This window comes from Apteryx mantelli, chromosome 4, assembly GCF_036417845.1.
Source record: "Apteryx mantelli isolate bAptMan1 chromosome 4, bAptMan1.hap1, whole genome shotgun sequence".
Lineage (NCBI taxonomy): Eukaryota > Metazoa > Chordata > Aves > Apterygiformes > Apterygidae > Apteryx > Apteryx mantelli.
In genome coordinates, this window is record NC_089981.1 from 21,002,384 (window position 1) to 21,018,983 (window position 16,600).

Below are 16,600 nucleotides of genomic sequence, written 5' to 3' on the forward strand. Positions count from 1 at the left end.
TATATTATGAAATAATATCCATGTGGGATTTAGGTAACACCAGTGACATTGTGAAATACAGAGTCACAGGTTTTTACATATTATCCTCTCATCCGGTTAAAATTTCCTTATAAGCTGCTGTGCCAGGATGTCTGAAGGTCGGTTTGTTTGTTTAAGTCAACAGCACATTTTCTATTCGTCTGCTATTTTCATCAGAAACTTAAGATTCCTACGGACAGCCGGTGAACTGACAGGCTACTACACAATACATATATACATAATACTACACGGATGGGGAAAAGGAACTTACGGGATCTCCCAAGTGCATGTGCATGTTGCTCAGACTATTTAGGAAGCTGTTTTCCTGGGTGTTATTTTTGTTGACTTTATTAACACTTGCCTAACTAAAACACTTGAGAGGAAAAGATGTCTTTGTTTAGAATTTCTCTTCCACCCACCTACACGCGCTCAAGTAAAGACTAGGAAAGTCTTTACTTTTACACAGCTGAATCACCTCAGCAAGCACTTCTAGTGAAACAAGAAAAGACCACACTTGACAGTGCTGCTATTTCTAAGATGTTAAATGCAAATCTTCCAGCCATTATTTGTGTCACAAAAATGGACAAAGAACTCCACATTCTGACCTCTTATTCCAGATCACCTTTAAAGCCAGAACCTTTGATTTGGACATGCGATATCCCTTTCCGTTCTATACTAAAAGCAATACAAGCGGCCAGGAGCCCCAGGTACTGAAGAATACAGTAGTAAACAAACAGGCTTACAGCTACAGTTCCTGCTGTTGGGATCCAAGGTGTAATGAGCAGCACAGCCGCACCTAAAGCCGTTCGGTATGGCAAGGCACAAGTGGCCGCAGTGGCCGTTGTTCTGCACGCAATCGTTCAAGCCGTCCTGGCGTGAAGAATGAAAGACCAATATATCCATCACAAAATCCAGATGGCCCTGAATAAGTGTCCTGTTCTTCCCGTTGGTCTTGTCTGCTCTTTCTATACTGTGAAGATTCCAGTCTGTCCAGTAGATGTAGTCACTGTATTGGGTTAATCCAAATGGATGAGGTAGATCATCTGCTATGATTTCTCTTTCTTGTCCTGCAAAAATAAGGATAATCAACTAAAGGATAGTTATGAGGAAATGGAGGATGAAATGATGAAATGGAAAATGTGGTGTTTATTAAGAATTTTTTTTTCTTCCATTCTTAAAATAAAACTTCATTTCCCAGGTCAGCGTTGGGGGATTAAAGTTTCATTATTAAGCAGTATCTACTGAAGATGTAAAACCGAAATACGTGCATTCAAAAATCTTATCCTGATACCCTCTCTCCTGTAGGGCAATCTGAAAGTGTGCCAGCGTATTGCCATTTAAATAAATACTACTCTATGTCACATGCTTAACATCCCAAATAAACACCAGAAAACACCTTCAAGAACACCATGAACTCCAGAAATCACTTAAGCCAATAAAAACCCACACACAATTGGTAAGCACAAAAGCAACATACAACAAATTTGAGATTCACAGAGAAAGAGCTTTGAGAAATGATGGCGTTGCACTCAAGAAACAAAAACCATTTGCAGTACAATTTAACATACAGCTACCCAATGGGATTAGGAAACCATTTGTTTGGCAGAAATCCCAATACTCCCACACTCTGTGGCTCAGTTAGCAACATGCATAACACATTTAACACCTTCTAGAACATTATATGGCCATTGCCAGAGAGCCGATACTAAAGTAGATAAACTCTTACTGTAGGTCACATTCCTAAACGTTTTCAAGCACAAACCTCCATGAATTTATGCCATTTTAGATTAAATGAAGATATTCATTTAATCATCAGCATCATCTCCTCCTGCCTCAAACAACATCCTATGCTCGATTCTATAGAACACCCTTTTTTCTTGCCTTGCCCTCCTTTCCCTCATGCCCTCTCATATTTGGCCAAGAATGGAGAAAGAAAGAAAAACGTAAAAACTAGAACATGAAGCCATTTTCCTATAAACTATTACTAGAGCAGAGGCAATTTTCCCAACTACCTTTAGGCATCAAAAGTGTAAAGTTAAGAGCACCACTGTCCTGCACACCCTTGGGCACTTCTTAAAGCAATTCTGGCTCACGGTGATGAGTTCGGGAGACAGGCTCCTTTGAAGGAAGCAGCTAAGCTGCCTAACTGAACTTTGCTAGTTGCTAGATGGAGGAAAAGCTCCCAAGAGGATGATTTTTGCCTGCTGCGTAATGTTTGTCATGTCAAAGAGCAAGCTGGGACAGCATCACTCATCCACTTCAGAGCGCTTCATTTACTGCTGACAGGGTAGAGGCTTCTACCAGCAACTCCCATTCAGATCCTTTCCTGGCAAGGAGTCCGGCTCGGCATAATGCAGGTCAAGTTTTAGCCTAATAACCTTTCCTTAACCAACCAGCCCACTTGCTGGAAGTCTACCCGAGTCTTTACACTCTGCTAACTACAAAGACCACATACATCACTCTTAGCTTCAGCAGTCCTCCTTCTGCTTTCCCACCACAAAAAAATGTTCACAGGAGGTTCAGCTTTAGAACCAGTTTAATTTATCACAGACAATTTGAATATTTCTTCTCAATACCACAATCAGTTTCTAGTCCAAGTTTGCCTGTGGCTATTTTGTTTCTCTTAAGCATTATGCAGAAGCTTAGTGAGCGCTTTGACAGATCATTTACTCTGGATGAAGAAAAAAAAACACCTTCTGGAGAAAGACACAACCTTATTGCAATCTCCAAACAGTAACATCCATTCACCAGTACTTATCTCAAAGCAACGAATACAAGCAAGATGCAAAATCACTGATAGCCTTGGAATCCAAAATTGTACGGCTATGTCTGTTTTCCAGAGCTTTAATCCTTTTTGTTTAAACTTCTCAGAAAATGCTTTTTCTAAACATCACCCTCTAACATCAGCTTGTCAATAAACAGCAGTGTTTCACTGTAGCTAGAGAACAAGATAACACATCCATAAGCCGAGGCTGATATACAGTTATCACCAGAATAGCGAGTGATTGTTTCTATTTTTCTTTTTCTTGCACACATGCAGAAGCCTACGAAGAAACTATGGAAGCATTTATTTCAACATATCTTGGTCATCAGCTTGAACTGGAGTCCTGCAGCTCAGTGTATATATTAATAGAGAAGCAGAAAAAGGTGCAAAGGTTAAGTCAAACTACTGATACCGCTCAACTGTTTTCTTTTAAGTCCTTCCAAAACATACCAGAGATCCTTTTTCCCCCATGAACAGTTTTTCCAGGTTTACTTCTTTTCTTTTTTCTTTTTTTTTTTTTTTTGAGGGGAGGGTTTGTATTTTAACTAGAGCATGAGATTTACGAATACAAGCCCATAAAACCTTGTAGAAGCACAAGTAGATTCTCGATGCTCTGAAGACATGCATGCACAAAAACGCCTTAAAAACAAAAAAAACTCATTCAAAGGGTAGCTTTTCATGGAAGATTAAAAAAAAAATGAAAAGTGAGTTGCAGGGATGATATATATGTCATCAGCCAGAGCATTACTGCAACAGTCCTATGAGAGTTTGCTTAAATACCATGTCTTCAGCCACATAAACCTTCCTTTTTATATTGGAATCCCAGAGGATTAATTCATATCTAACAAAAGCATCTCGGTCGTTAAGATCCCAGGTCAGGAACTTCCAGATCCCATTTCTGATCCTGTCATTGATTCACTGTGTGCATTTGGAAACTTATGGAGGATGCTAAAGCTCTGTCAGCTGCAGAAATGAAAACTCCCTTCTTTTACCAATTAGCTATCACGTCAATTTTAATGTAAAAGTTTATACATCTTAGCACAACCTTTTGCACATCTTTTGGAATCCCAATGGAAGATATGAAAATGCGTAAGGTTAAGAACAAAAAAATGTTATGATACACTGCAGAAGAAGCTACCCTTTGAGAGCGCAGGCAGTGCAAGCAGTATTTTTGTTTGGATTTTGAACTAATAAAAATACTCTAAAGTTGGACTCTGGAAACGAAGATCTGGAGTTAGATAATACTTCGACAGGAAGTTAGTGTCCAGACTGAAAAGTCAGGGATGGTTTACAGTGAGCCTGTAAGTTATCCTCACCTTGAGGAATTCTGAGGTCATCTCTCTGCTTTGGTAAAACACATTCAATTTAATAACAGCACAGAGAAATGAGGTTAAAATGACATCGTATCTCACGTTGTTGTTCCCCATCTGAAAGCCTATGTTTTACTTCCTTGGTATGATATTTTTAAAAGTATGGTTATTAATTTAGGAAGCTTATTTTTATCCCTTTAAGCATCTAGCTCTTTGCTTACTCTCAAAAGGAAAATATACATATTCATCTATCATACTATTTCAATTTTCAAAAACATTAGTCACCACAAACTAGTAGCATACATGTTTTAAGTCTAATAAATCTAACACAGTCAACGTCTTAGAGAAAAAGCTAGGTGATTTAACACTTAATTATGGAATATCTCTCAAAAAGGCAAGGGTTAGTTTGTGGACAACAGTTCCAAAGGTTTGATTAAAATGCTCTAAGATCTACTCAACCCCTTCACTGCGGTCAGTGCATATTTCTGCAGTGGCTGGTGTAACTGTGGCGTAATATAACAGCAGATTACCTAGCATATTCGACGACTCAATCATGCTTGTATCTAAGTCAGTCCAATATAGCCTTTGGTCTGCGTAATCAATGGTGAGATCATTGGCACGACCCACTTTATCCACCAAAGTGATGCTGTTTGTTCCATCCATATATGCCCGAACAATCCTAGGTTTCCCTCCCCATTCTGTCCAGTACATGTACCTGCAGTGACAAGTGGAAGAAAAAGATTACGATAACTAGGTGAGATTGAGCTCAGCTCCGGGGTTTGATTTTTCTGAATTTATTTTCGGTTCAGTTCAAAGAAACGGGAATAACCCACGTGGCTATGTGTAGTTAATCAGTGTATTTCACTGCACTCCTTTCTTAAAGGAGGACAAAAAAAATATGATTGACAATTCTTAATTTTTCCACTGCAGCCCAGAGGATTGTGGAATTCATAAAATATTTATCACATTTCAAAAAGCCTGAGGAAATGGAGCTATAGAAAACGTCAGGTATCTAAGCACATACAAGTAGATGCAAACAAAGCTTAGAAAAACAACTGAGCCCCTTACCCTTTGGTAGGATCAAGAGCTAAAGACCTCGGGTTGTCCAAGTCCTTCCACACAAGAACCTGCCTGAACTGGCCATCCAGGCGGGCCACTTCAATTCGATTGGTTCCAGTATCTGCCCAGTAGAGGTTCTTTCCCATCCAGTCCACAGCCATCCCCTCTGGATAATCTAGTCCAAACTCAATCACGTGTTCAACAGAGCTCCCATTCATGAAAGCTCGGCTTATGGTCTGGAAAACAATTGTGTAAGATTATTACAGTGCTTTATGGATGCTCCACCAAAATAAAAGAAGCGATTATGAAGTTAGTGTACAAAAAAGAAGTTATAAAAAGATAAATCAGCCAGTGTTACATTTTTTAAATAAGCTTCTGCTGTCAAAAAAGATGCATCAATTCACAAGATAAAAAGGCCTCTATTCTCAGAAAAGCTAGCAGTTTCTGACGACCAGTCCAAGACATCTTAAAAGGACACGATTTTCAGAAAGCACTATGCATCTGCACATGCTTCCTTGTCCCTTCTTCCTCTCTTCCATTTGCACATAAAAAGTAAATATATTTTTTAAAAGTACTTAATTCTTTGTAATGTTTTAAGTCTCAGGAACACATCTCACTTCAGAGAAATTTGAACTGAATTGTTTTCTGTGATCAGTCACCGTGAGCAAGTTTGCTGATCCCATCTACATTTCAGCTATACGCACTCAGCAAAACAAGTCGTGGGACAAGGACTGTGTACGGATAAATAAACCACTCCTAACAGGGAGCACTGAAATGGTCCCCAGGTAAACCACCAGTAACATCCAGGACCTATGTACGATTCCCCTCTCCTGTTACCAAATTAACACTGAGCAATCATTCTACATTTATTCCTAACCGCTGGCTAACGTTTCAGTTATCAATTTCTTCGTCATTTGAGAAACGAACATACCAGCATAACAGCCATTTAACATTTTTAAAGGGAAATGTCAAAAACAAATTGCGTACTAGATTTTCACAGGTATAACCCACACCTCGGAAAACACGCCATCCTTTTGGAAAGCGAGCCCTCGCATCAGAGGGAGATGGGACACGAGGGATGTAGCAGTTGCCGCAGGAAAGGAAGCGGTCTAGGGAAAGAGGAGGGCGGCTCTGAAGTTACGCTGCCTGCGGGAGGGTTAAGGGCAGAGGGAGTGAAAACCCAGGCACCCGATGTCACATGTGTGAAAATACAATATACTGGATGACTAAGGAGGCCACAAGCAATTAAAACGCTTTCCAGTTCTGCACTATCCAGTGATGCTGGGACCTGCTCATTGATTCAGTGGAAGAAAGGTATTTTCCACTATAAACGGTTAAGACAGCCCTAGCCCTAACTCTCCACATGCTTGTGTGAGATTTATTTAGTAACCGTGTCTGCAGCACACTAATTTATTGCCTTGGCACTGTTCTTCGAGGAAAGGTATCTGCATCACAAACTGCACTGTTAACACTGACACACAACCCTCATTAGTCTTCAGAGAGGCTATGGAAACTGCACTACCTCCGCGATCGCTAAGTGAGCTCTGCCCTATTATGGCTAAGGCATATTGGCAAGGAAAATTTGACTGCTCATAGAAAACCTATTAAGGGGCTAAACAGAAGAATTTAGTCCCCAGTGAAATGGATCTGCCATTTTCTACCACTACTTAATTCACTTTAAAAAGTTAAGTGACACTGATGAATGGCACACACTCTCTTTAGCATGTACCTGGATATGAACCAAACATGTCACATCAAATTTCAAACTGCTGGGGAACGCTCCAACATAAAACTGGAGGGACGACACAGTGTGGAGAGGACTAGGCAAGCTCCTTGGCCTCCTCCGCATAGTTGAATCGCACCAAGCTGGAGCCACAGGCTAAAAGTAACTAATCCAAAGGTTCATTTGCCAAATGTTAATATTGAATAAGGTTGTCTTCCAAGTCAAAACTGGAAGGGGTTAGCAAGCTCAGGAGGTTGCCAAGCTTGATGTTTAAATTTCCCTGCTACGTGGCATGAACACAGCTCTTCTACAATAGATACATATATGGATGCAACACACGCGGCATCCGAGATTTAGACATTTGGTATGAGCAGACACCAATTTGGGTTTTTATTTGAAGCGGGAGCATGCCTGTCACCCAACTGTGCATTCAACAATGCAACTGTCTTCATCCCCAAGAGTCTCCTTGGATGCAATTCAATGACAACATTAGCAACTGCATGACAGATCGTGTAACAGAGACCTTTGTTAGATCAAAAGAACTGCTCTGGGACTTTATATTCAGGGAATTCGCATGTCAGTAATACCTTCAAACTAACATCAGTCCAATAGATTCTGTTATCAGACACATCAAAATCCAGAGCAGATGCCTCCTTGACTCCAGTAAGGGGAATAGCAACATCATTATTATTGGTTTCGAGGGATATCCTATGAATCGCTGCTCTGCTGGTGAAAACCAAGAAGGCTTCAGGAATGATGCAAGTCTTCATGTCACTCAACAGCTCAAGGCCAATGGGACAGGCACACCTGGTCTCCTGGGGTGTAAAGAAACACAGATGGCTGCAGCCTCCGTTGTTCTCCGCACAGGGATTAGTTCCTTAAAAACAAAACAAAACAGATATTGGTGCATTGAGGAAGAAGGGAGAAAGGAGGAAGGGGGCAGGCTGAGTGCAAATGTAGTTTAATTTTCAAAATAATTTAACCCTATGGGTTGTCAACAGGGAACTCCAGAAAAAGCCATTCAAAACTAGTTCTTTCCTTCTCCCCAAAGATTAAGAGGCTGGTCCTATCCTTCCTATAGCAAAAATAGCTGCTACAAGTATGTCCTCCTAGTTTCCCCAAAGATTAAATTCTTTCACTGAAGGCAGGCAATTACACATATGTTTAACCTGGCTATTTTTGGCCAAGTAACCAACCGTTGCATCTCTTTGAAAACGTCAACTTTAAAATGTGCTCGAGTTCAGTGACACAAAATAGTGAGAAGAGCTAGATAACTGCAGTTCTTTCCCAGCTGCTTAATTTAATGCTGAGTTTCATTAGCAGAAGCAATTCCAACAAGATCAGCACAATTTCACACTTATTTTATTCATGTGAACAAAAACTGCTAAATGGGGAGGGAATGTGCGGGGGGAAGTAAGTGTCAAAAGACAAAGGAGTGCCTTTCTCCATCACTGGGAACCAGGGATTTAGCTATTTAAAGACTGTTACCACAAGGACATCTCCAAAATCAGTCTCACCCAGGTTTCTTTTAATTTTCCCTTTCAGGATGTGCAGATTTCAGACTGATGCCTGAGCTTTTACAAGTTTGTTTAGAACCGTTTGAAATCAATGGATCAAATTGGTTTGCCCCAGTGACCCACCACTGGAAGGCAAGAAAGCTGTCTTCTGAGAGCTGAGTTCCCCACCAAACCCACACCTTTTCGGACCCACTTAAAGCTCTGGGGCCTGGGTATGGAAGTTTCACATTATACAGTATAAGAAAACAAGTTCAAGATCGCCCTTGTACCTACTGTCCTGACTTTGCTGGGGGAGGTTAGTACGAAATACAGTTTGTGATGCCCCCGTGGTGCTGTGACACCCACTACCATTAGGAATAACCCCTTTCACAGTGTATCAAGTTGCAACATGATGATTTTATTATGCTCTAAGTATAACTTCCTGAAAGGCTGGAAATCCACGCACTGGCAGGGTGTAATTTGGCAACACTCTATATGTCATTCTGTAATTGCAACTATTATCAGTTGTTTTGATAGTCGACCAGTTAATCCATTTACTGCCATGCCCAGGCTCCAGTCTTCCAGGTAGCAGACAGATCTGCGGTGAATATGCCTCTGTCATGAGATATTACGGAAGCCCGAAGGAATTCGGTCTGCCTGGCAACACCCATGACTTACTCCGCCGCGCTCTGCAAGCTGGGGCCCTAAACCAGCGGCCTCCGTACACCTCTTTACACTGCAAGTTTCATCAGAGGCAGTGGAAGGACACAGAGCTCCTGCTAGGTGAGGATAGTTCCTGCCCAACTCACGCTCTAATGTCATGCTCGGGGCAAGAGTTAAGTGCATTCCCTTTGCGTCCAGGCAAGACCGTAATGGCCACTACCTGTGACTATGCCACACTAACCGGCAGAGAGCGTCCTGCCAACTGAAGAACACTGAGACCTTGTACTGGAAGAAGAAAACAACGGAAAATGGAGCAATTCTGTGAGCACCGGAAGTAATGACGCCAGACTTCCTATGGATTAGAGACAGGAATGAAATACAAGCCCCGACTCTTTCCACAAAAAGACAAAGACAGTGTAATGGAAGCCGTGGAAGACTTGGGTTGAGTGTCACTAAAAACTGGAAGCAAATGCTTCTTTTGAAATACTTTGCTTTCCCAACTGCACAAAAAAGAGGTGCAGTTTTCCTTTAAAAATCATTAAAACATACAAGACCATAGTTATTCTCATCGCAAGCGCTAAAAAGTTACTTAATGGAAGCAAGCACATCTGGAAACTACGCTAAATCCAGTCTATGACTGCTTGTGCTTACCAAACACTTTGGTAACACTTGTTGCTTTAAGGCCCATTAAGTCTGGCAGTTGATCAATAATGATGTCCCTGCTAGCCCTTATCTTGTGCACCCTTTCAATGCTTCGTCTCTGCCAGTCAGTCCAGTAGATGTAATCTCCCAGCAGCGTGAACCCAAATATATGTGGAAGCTTATCTTCTAGGAGGGTCTTCCTCATTGTTCCGTCAACGTTTATGACCTGCGGGACACACAAGGAGAAAAGGAAAAAATAATCAGTTCTGATGTGGCTGCAATTAAAAAGACAATACCGATCATATTTTGACAACTCCTCCATTTTTACACATGAGCCTCCCAAGATGCACAGCATGCCTCCTTAAAAACAATATAGTTGTAGGTTTGTTCAAAGAGAAACCGATGGGATGACGAGCCTGCAAGTGGGTAATCTCACCCTTTATCCACTGTAAAAGCTAAGCAACATGACATCAGTTCAAACCTGCCAAGGCCACTGCAACGGCAGGGCTTTTGGGGATGGGGGTGAGGTTCAGGGGATTTTCCATCTTCATTCATGTCTTGGTCTCACTTCCGAACTCTCCCCAAAACAACGGATTGCTAGAGTGGCCTTTAGCACTTGATCATGGGGTTGGATTGCTAGAGTGGCTTTTGGGACTTGATTACGGGGAACAGACACACACCTGCTGTCAGGTAATTATTTCACAGCTGCTCACTACAAAGGCCTTGCACTATCCCACTTTGCTTGACACAGAAGGAAAGAGATTCACACAGACTGACCGTGATCAGTGGTCACTGGGCAAGATAGGAAAATACGACATTAAGTTACAATCCCCCATGCTTAAACTCGCATCCATCTACAGCACAAACTGCAATAATCTTTTCAATCATCCCAACAGTGGTTACCCATGCCAAGGAGTAAATATCTTTATCAGTCCCTGTGGGAACAAGAGAGAATTCAGGGAGAAAGATAAGGGGGCACACGGGAAAAACAGTACGTGGCAGCCAAAGCACACCACCCTTTTGCAACATGAGTAACGAACTAGCTGGTGAAGGCCAGACAGTTTGTTCCAGCTGCACGGCGGAGGAGGGAGCGATACGGAGGTATCACGGTCCGCCCCTGACCACAAAGGGTTGCATCCCAAAAAATAATTGCTGCTCACAGACTAACTGTTGACCTATAGTACCCCCAGCCTCATTATCCCTGCTTACCATATTAAAAATCACGCCCTTTGCTGCATAACGACATGTAAATAAGGGGGGCATACCCCCAATAACCGCGCAAATGGCAATCTGGCCAATGAAGTATGTCTGCCGCACTTCCACATCCCACCTTCAGCAACTATAAAACAGAGGACAGCTCACTAAAGTTTTTGGAAGGGAAGAAAATTGAACCGCTGACCTGTTCACTGGAGATTGCTGACGAGCGAGCCTCCTTCTCCCCTCCCCCAAACAGGGACGCCTCTTTGGTAAGACTTGCGCCTCCGACAAACGTTGGACGTTACCCGGGAAAATATATTATTATTGAAAGCGCTTAATTGTTAGTTTGAGCTCATAGAAAGAACATTTGTAGCAGCAAGTGCATTTATCAACGGCAATTCCGAACCTGTTTTATCTGTCGCTTTAATAAAATCTTATTCTTTTTACTTTGCGAAACTGTCTCAGGGAAAGTCCTCAAACAGGGGGGCTCTGGCAGGCAAATGTAAATTACACAGATTCTTTTTACTTTGCGAAACTGACCCAGGGAAAGTCCTCAAACAGGGGGGCTCTGGCAGGCAAACGTAAATTATAAAGATAAGGAAGGGCCTTCCGTCCCTCCCTTTCACGCGACAGTCCCCTCTGTGGAGCAGACAAAACCCAGAGTCCTCTCCACCCTACTTCTTGCAACTGATAGCTGCAACGTAACTATATATATTTATTTCAAGTGCTACCTGAAAATTTAGACTGTGGGCAGCATTGAGTTCACTTTCATACTAAAACCAAAACAACGACCACACTTAAGACTCTGTTTTCCAGTGTGATTCAATCAAACCTCCATTTGTTGCTAGAGACGCTTCACAGGTGGACAACTGCTGTGCTTTGACCTAGGTTATGCATAAGCTGTGATTGAGGCAGAAATTTAAGCCATCTCCTCTTTGCCATCATTTGGAAATTACTTGTTTATTCAGATGCAGGATGTTTAACCTGTATCTTGCAGAAAACTAAGCTGTCTTCCCCGTACGCCGCCTCTATTTTCTGTGATTTCAAGACAGCTACGGTGATTTCAGCACCGTATTCCCTCAGCTTGTAAAGTGTTAAGAGTTTAAGCAGTATCTGGTTTTGATTAAAAATGTTTATAATTTAAAGGCAATGCAATATTAATCCATTAAATGCCTGCCAATACACTGGGCAGTCAAAATCATCCACGAGCCAAGAGGCAGGAGCATGCACACAATTTGCTAACAGTGTGACTGATGACAATCACCGTGTCTTATTAAACCAGCACTGGAATTTCAACAGGCGCATGCATAGCCACGGTAGGTATCCAAATTTTAAAATGAAACCTGCAGTTTGAAAGCTGAAGCTCTGATTACTGTTAACCAATGTCTTATAAATTTGTGAAAACACCATGCGTTTCTTCCATGAGGCAGTTAACCTGGGCACAACGTTTCCTTTTTGGAGAAATTCAAAGAAGATGTCGTCACCAGTCCTGCTACATGAATTTTATCTGAAAAAATTGTTAAATGCTAGCACACATGGGACGGATGATAGATCTTCCAGCCACCACCAGGCAAACAGCAGAGGGGAGCAATCAGCTACTGCATCCTATATTTATCTGTGCTATTCACAAAAATCATCACTATAACACAGTCGTCATCTTGCATTATTAAGGTGCAGATGTCTTTAAAGACAGATGATTGAAAACAACTTCGTCAGAACTTTTAGACCATCTAGCAGCTTATGTGAATTTGAACACATGCTATAATGTAAATTTATTATGTGAGATAGCAAATATGAAGCTCCAAACAAGAAAATATTCAAATTTTGCAATGTTAGAAACCCCTGACACAAAAATCTCTGGGCCGTCAAGGAGTCCGCAGCAGAAAGAAGCCCCAAGAATCAGCACACACCTCTTGTGCCTCTTTTTTGTGCTCTTGACAAAGGAAAGGGCTCAAATTTTTCTTCTTTATATATATATTTTTTAATTAACAAGAAAAAAAAAGAGTTGAAGACTAAAAAGTGGAGAAGACGTGCACAGGCATCATCTGCAAGCGCTGAGAAATTTCCCAGACACCCTGAAACTATGAGAAAGGGGTAAATTCACGGATTCCCTCCAGATAAAAAGCCTCCTGCTGGAGACAGTTAAAAATAACAGTGACATTCCTTACTATTAAGTTTTGGGGAAGTTTTGTGTCAACCAATCAAGCTATAATTCCTCTACTACTGGGCAAAGTAGTAGAGACTTAAGATTAATGTCTTTTTATTTAGTTAAGCTAAATAGAGTACATGAAAAAAAAAAAAAAAGGTTATGTCTGCGGTTAAAAGCCAAATGGTTCTGCAATTATCTCATTACATCATGTCCAGGCAAACCCCAAATGCTCGTTTATTTAAAGCAGTATCAATCCCACAGGCAATACTGCGGGTTCAAGAGTTCAGCGCGCATACTCAGGTGCTGGAGCCAAACCGGTGCCACGTTAAGTAAACAAGCCACAATTTCCTTTACAAACACAACAAGGCATCGGCAGGACGATGATCAAACTAGCACATTGCAAACTACTATTTTATTTATATTTTTTTAAGTGGAGATGGACTGTATAATTCAAATATTAGCCCCGTCGACTAAAATACAGCAGTCTCGGATTGCATCCAAGGATGCAGGAGCATACGTTATTTATATTCACGCACATCTGCGCGTGTTGTTAACTCGCACGGTCACCACTGAAGCTACGAAATGAAAAGCCTGTTGGGCAATCTAGTCCTATTCTGTCCCAGTAAAGAACGAGTCCTACATTATACCACTGAGGAAACATAATGGGACGGGAGAGCAAAAATGAGGTACTGGACAGCAAAAAACATCTAATGGCTTATATTTTGGCTAAGAGGGAGATGGAGTAGGTGTTTTCTTTCTTTCTCTCTCTTTCTCCCCCCAAAATTCTGGTGGGCAGAGGAGCGAAGGAATCCAGGCACCTTTACTCAGATGCAGGAGGACGATCTGGATCTGGATGATATTTCCATGGTGGGCAATCGGGCCCTCTCGTTGGCAGCTAATCCGTGTCAGCAGGCAGGACGGGCTGACCATCAGACCATCTTCTAGTAGCAGCCAGGGCAAAGCTCGGATAACTAACGGTGAATGGTCACGTGCAGTTCAATATAGGCATATATACATTATCTGACTTGCAGAAGGGTATGAGACTAATCTTGCAGGTAAACCCTACCCATCTGGCATATTCTCTCTTTTGAATTTTGCTGTCATCCATCTTCCCAGAGACTCACCTCCTCTTTATAAAGCACATGAACTGAAACCATGAGGATGCAAAACAAGAAGTTAATCTACAAACAGGCCTCACAAGGTGGCCAGAAGCACAACTCCTCCCCTTAAAACTGCACAGCTAATAAATACCCCATCAACTCGCCATTTAACGTTTGCAGCTGTGCCGACTGCAGCCCAAGGGAAGCTACTGAGGTGCATGCAGATTTTAGCAGGAAGATAACCTTATCCACAGAAACTTAAGTGCATTAAGAAGCTCTCTGCAAGGTTCAAGTAGCTAAGGACATTGTCTCAAATACAAAGAACTCTGTTCAGTTTAGGCAGCTGCATTACCACTCCCTGTCTTGCACTGATATTAACCGCTTGCCGGACTGCATAGCAAACCCATGCACAAGCTGATCCGTGAAAAGAAACAGTATTTTGGGGTGCAGCTTTCGGTCAGAGTCAACTTCTTGAGCTGATTCATCGTTTGGCTGCACAAGCACTAGTATTAGTACAAGTAAATGGGCAAGAAGATGCAACAGAGCAGGAAAGAGGCCCCCTGGCCTTAAGCACTGTTCTTAGGTGGTACCAGCACATAATTTTATAAAAGAGCTTTCCTTTCCCCCCCCCATTATCCAAAACTTTTCCTCAAAACATCTTGAGGCCAGAATAGGCTTTTGGTACTCGGGAATTTCTTCCTCTTTCCGTAACTGATAAGCGGATCTTGACACGGGTCAAAGGATAAATGCAACACTAAATCTGCGGTGCTTTCCATCCAAAACGCTGCAAGGCCCCCTTGAACGGAGGCACACACTAAAAGCCCCTGATTACTCTGAAGACTCCAGTGATAAATCTTTTAACAAGGCATCACCAAGCATAGCTAAAATGGATCATGGGCAAAATAAAATCAACATCAAACGCCTTAATGAACTGAATTACACAGAAAGCATGGTAAGGTGATAAGGTGTGATTTTGTTTAGATGCTGCTGCTGCAGCATATGCAAAACGATTTAATGAATATTTCCAAATATAACACTCAAAAGCTCTTGGCGCTTTGAAGAAGATTAAAGTAAAACAATGCAATTAAATTCTACACATCAATGTGATTCATGTAGTTGGCTTGTATTTCAGGCGCATCTGTGAAAGAACAATGATTCGACACACATACAGAACGTCTCCCGACAGAACAGCAAAGCGAACTCGGACACCTTGCTCCTCTATTTAATTCATTAAGATAAACTACAATTTATTCAATTGCTACAGATGAAGCTGAGGCAAATGGAAACCAATTCTTGGACTGAGCTAAATCACTAAGCAAACGGTAAGCAGATATAGCAGGCTGGCCCCGGTACAACGATGTCAGCGGCACACAGTCAGGGAGCCACGAGTTGGCTGGGCTGCCAGTCGATGACAGTTTTCCCAGAGAGTGGGATTTCGGCCTGCGGAAGAGGAGAGCAACTTGAATGGCTTCTACCAATCCTCCCCAGAAGACTCTAAAAAGGCATCTTAAGGGAACTGTGCCCAGTCATCCTTGGCTGGGGAAAGGACCTGCGAGACATAAGCCATGGAGGCGGCAGTAAATAGGGAAAGAAAAAAGACAGAAGGAAAAAAAGGAGAGAAGTGGAAAACTCCAGAGGGTCAAAAACCCTGCCCCAGAGAGAGAAGAGGGAAGCAGCTGTGAGCAGGCTGTACCACAGTCTATATTCAGCTGAGTTTAAGCCATTCGTTAACATTTCCAACAGCTGAAATAGAACCACCTTTCATCAACACTTCAGGATAAAAGTGGATTCCTTTTTTTCATTCTGAAGGGGCTTAATGCCAGGCATGTATTGGCAGATGCTGGCAAGCAGAAAAGAGAATAAAATTAAAAACAAACAGTACCAAAACTCACATATCAACAAAGAAAGGGAGAGAAGAGGAAAATATGGCTGGCCATTTTCCACAAAAATAGACTACTTGAGTCTCTTAGCAAGCTGTTGGCTCAAACACTTGGGTCAGGAATGAGAATCCAGAAAGCAGCTCTTCATTGTTCTGTCAACTCTGCGAGAACATAAATGATTTTGAAAAGACTGTCATGCAATAATTCCAGTCCATCTTGACAACATTTAGGCTGTCTGGGAAAAGATACATCATAAATAAAGTTCAATGGGTTTTTATTGTCATTACATTTCATGGATTAATCATTCTACCACGACTCTTCTTTTAGATCACTCTCATATCATCAAGGTTTGATATAGTCACACACGCTTCTTTATTATTTTCTGAACTGTCACCTTGCTTAAGTATCCATGTTGGTTGCCAACTGCAAAGAATTTAGTTGTTTACTTCCCCCCCCCCCGCCAGATTTCAGCAATCCTACTTTTTCTTTAAAAAGTCCAACTATCGGCACCTACCCACATTTAGAATAAGCTGTGAACCAAGAGAGCATGCAGAATGAGTCTATACAACATAACGAGTGAAGCACCCCTACTGAACAAG

The 16,600-nt window shown here is 41.8% G+C and overlaps 1 protein-coding gene across 2 annotated transcripts in view; it reads right to left on the reverse strand.

Annotated features, from left to right (window-relative positions):
* Positions 1-16,600, reverse strand: part of LRP5 (LDL receptor related protein 5) — a 170,439-nt gene that overhangs the window by 27,872 nt on the left and 125,967 nt on the right. For both annotated transcript variants that reach the window (XM_067295934.1, XM_067295933.1), the window contains exons 8-12: positions 9,685-9,901; positions 7,462-7,751; positions 5,161-5,387; positions 4,623-4,807; positions 762-1,085 (exon numbers count right to left, since the gene is read on the reverse strand). In XM_067295934.1, coding sequence (XP_067152035.1) covers positions 762-1,085; positions 4,623-4,807; positions 5,161-5,387; positions 7,462-7,751; positions 9,685-9,901 — 1,243 coding nt within the window. The remainder of the gene's footprint in view (positions 1-761; positions 1,086-4,622; positions 4,808-5,160; positions 5,388-7,461; positions 7,752-9,684; positions 9,902-16,600) is intronic.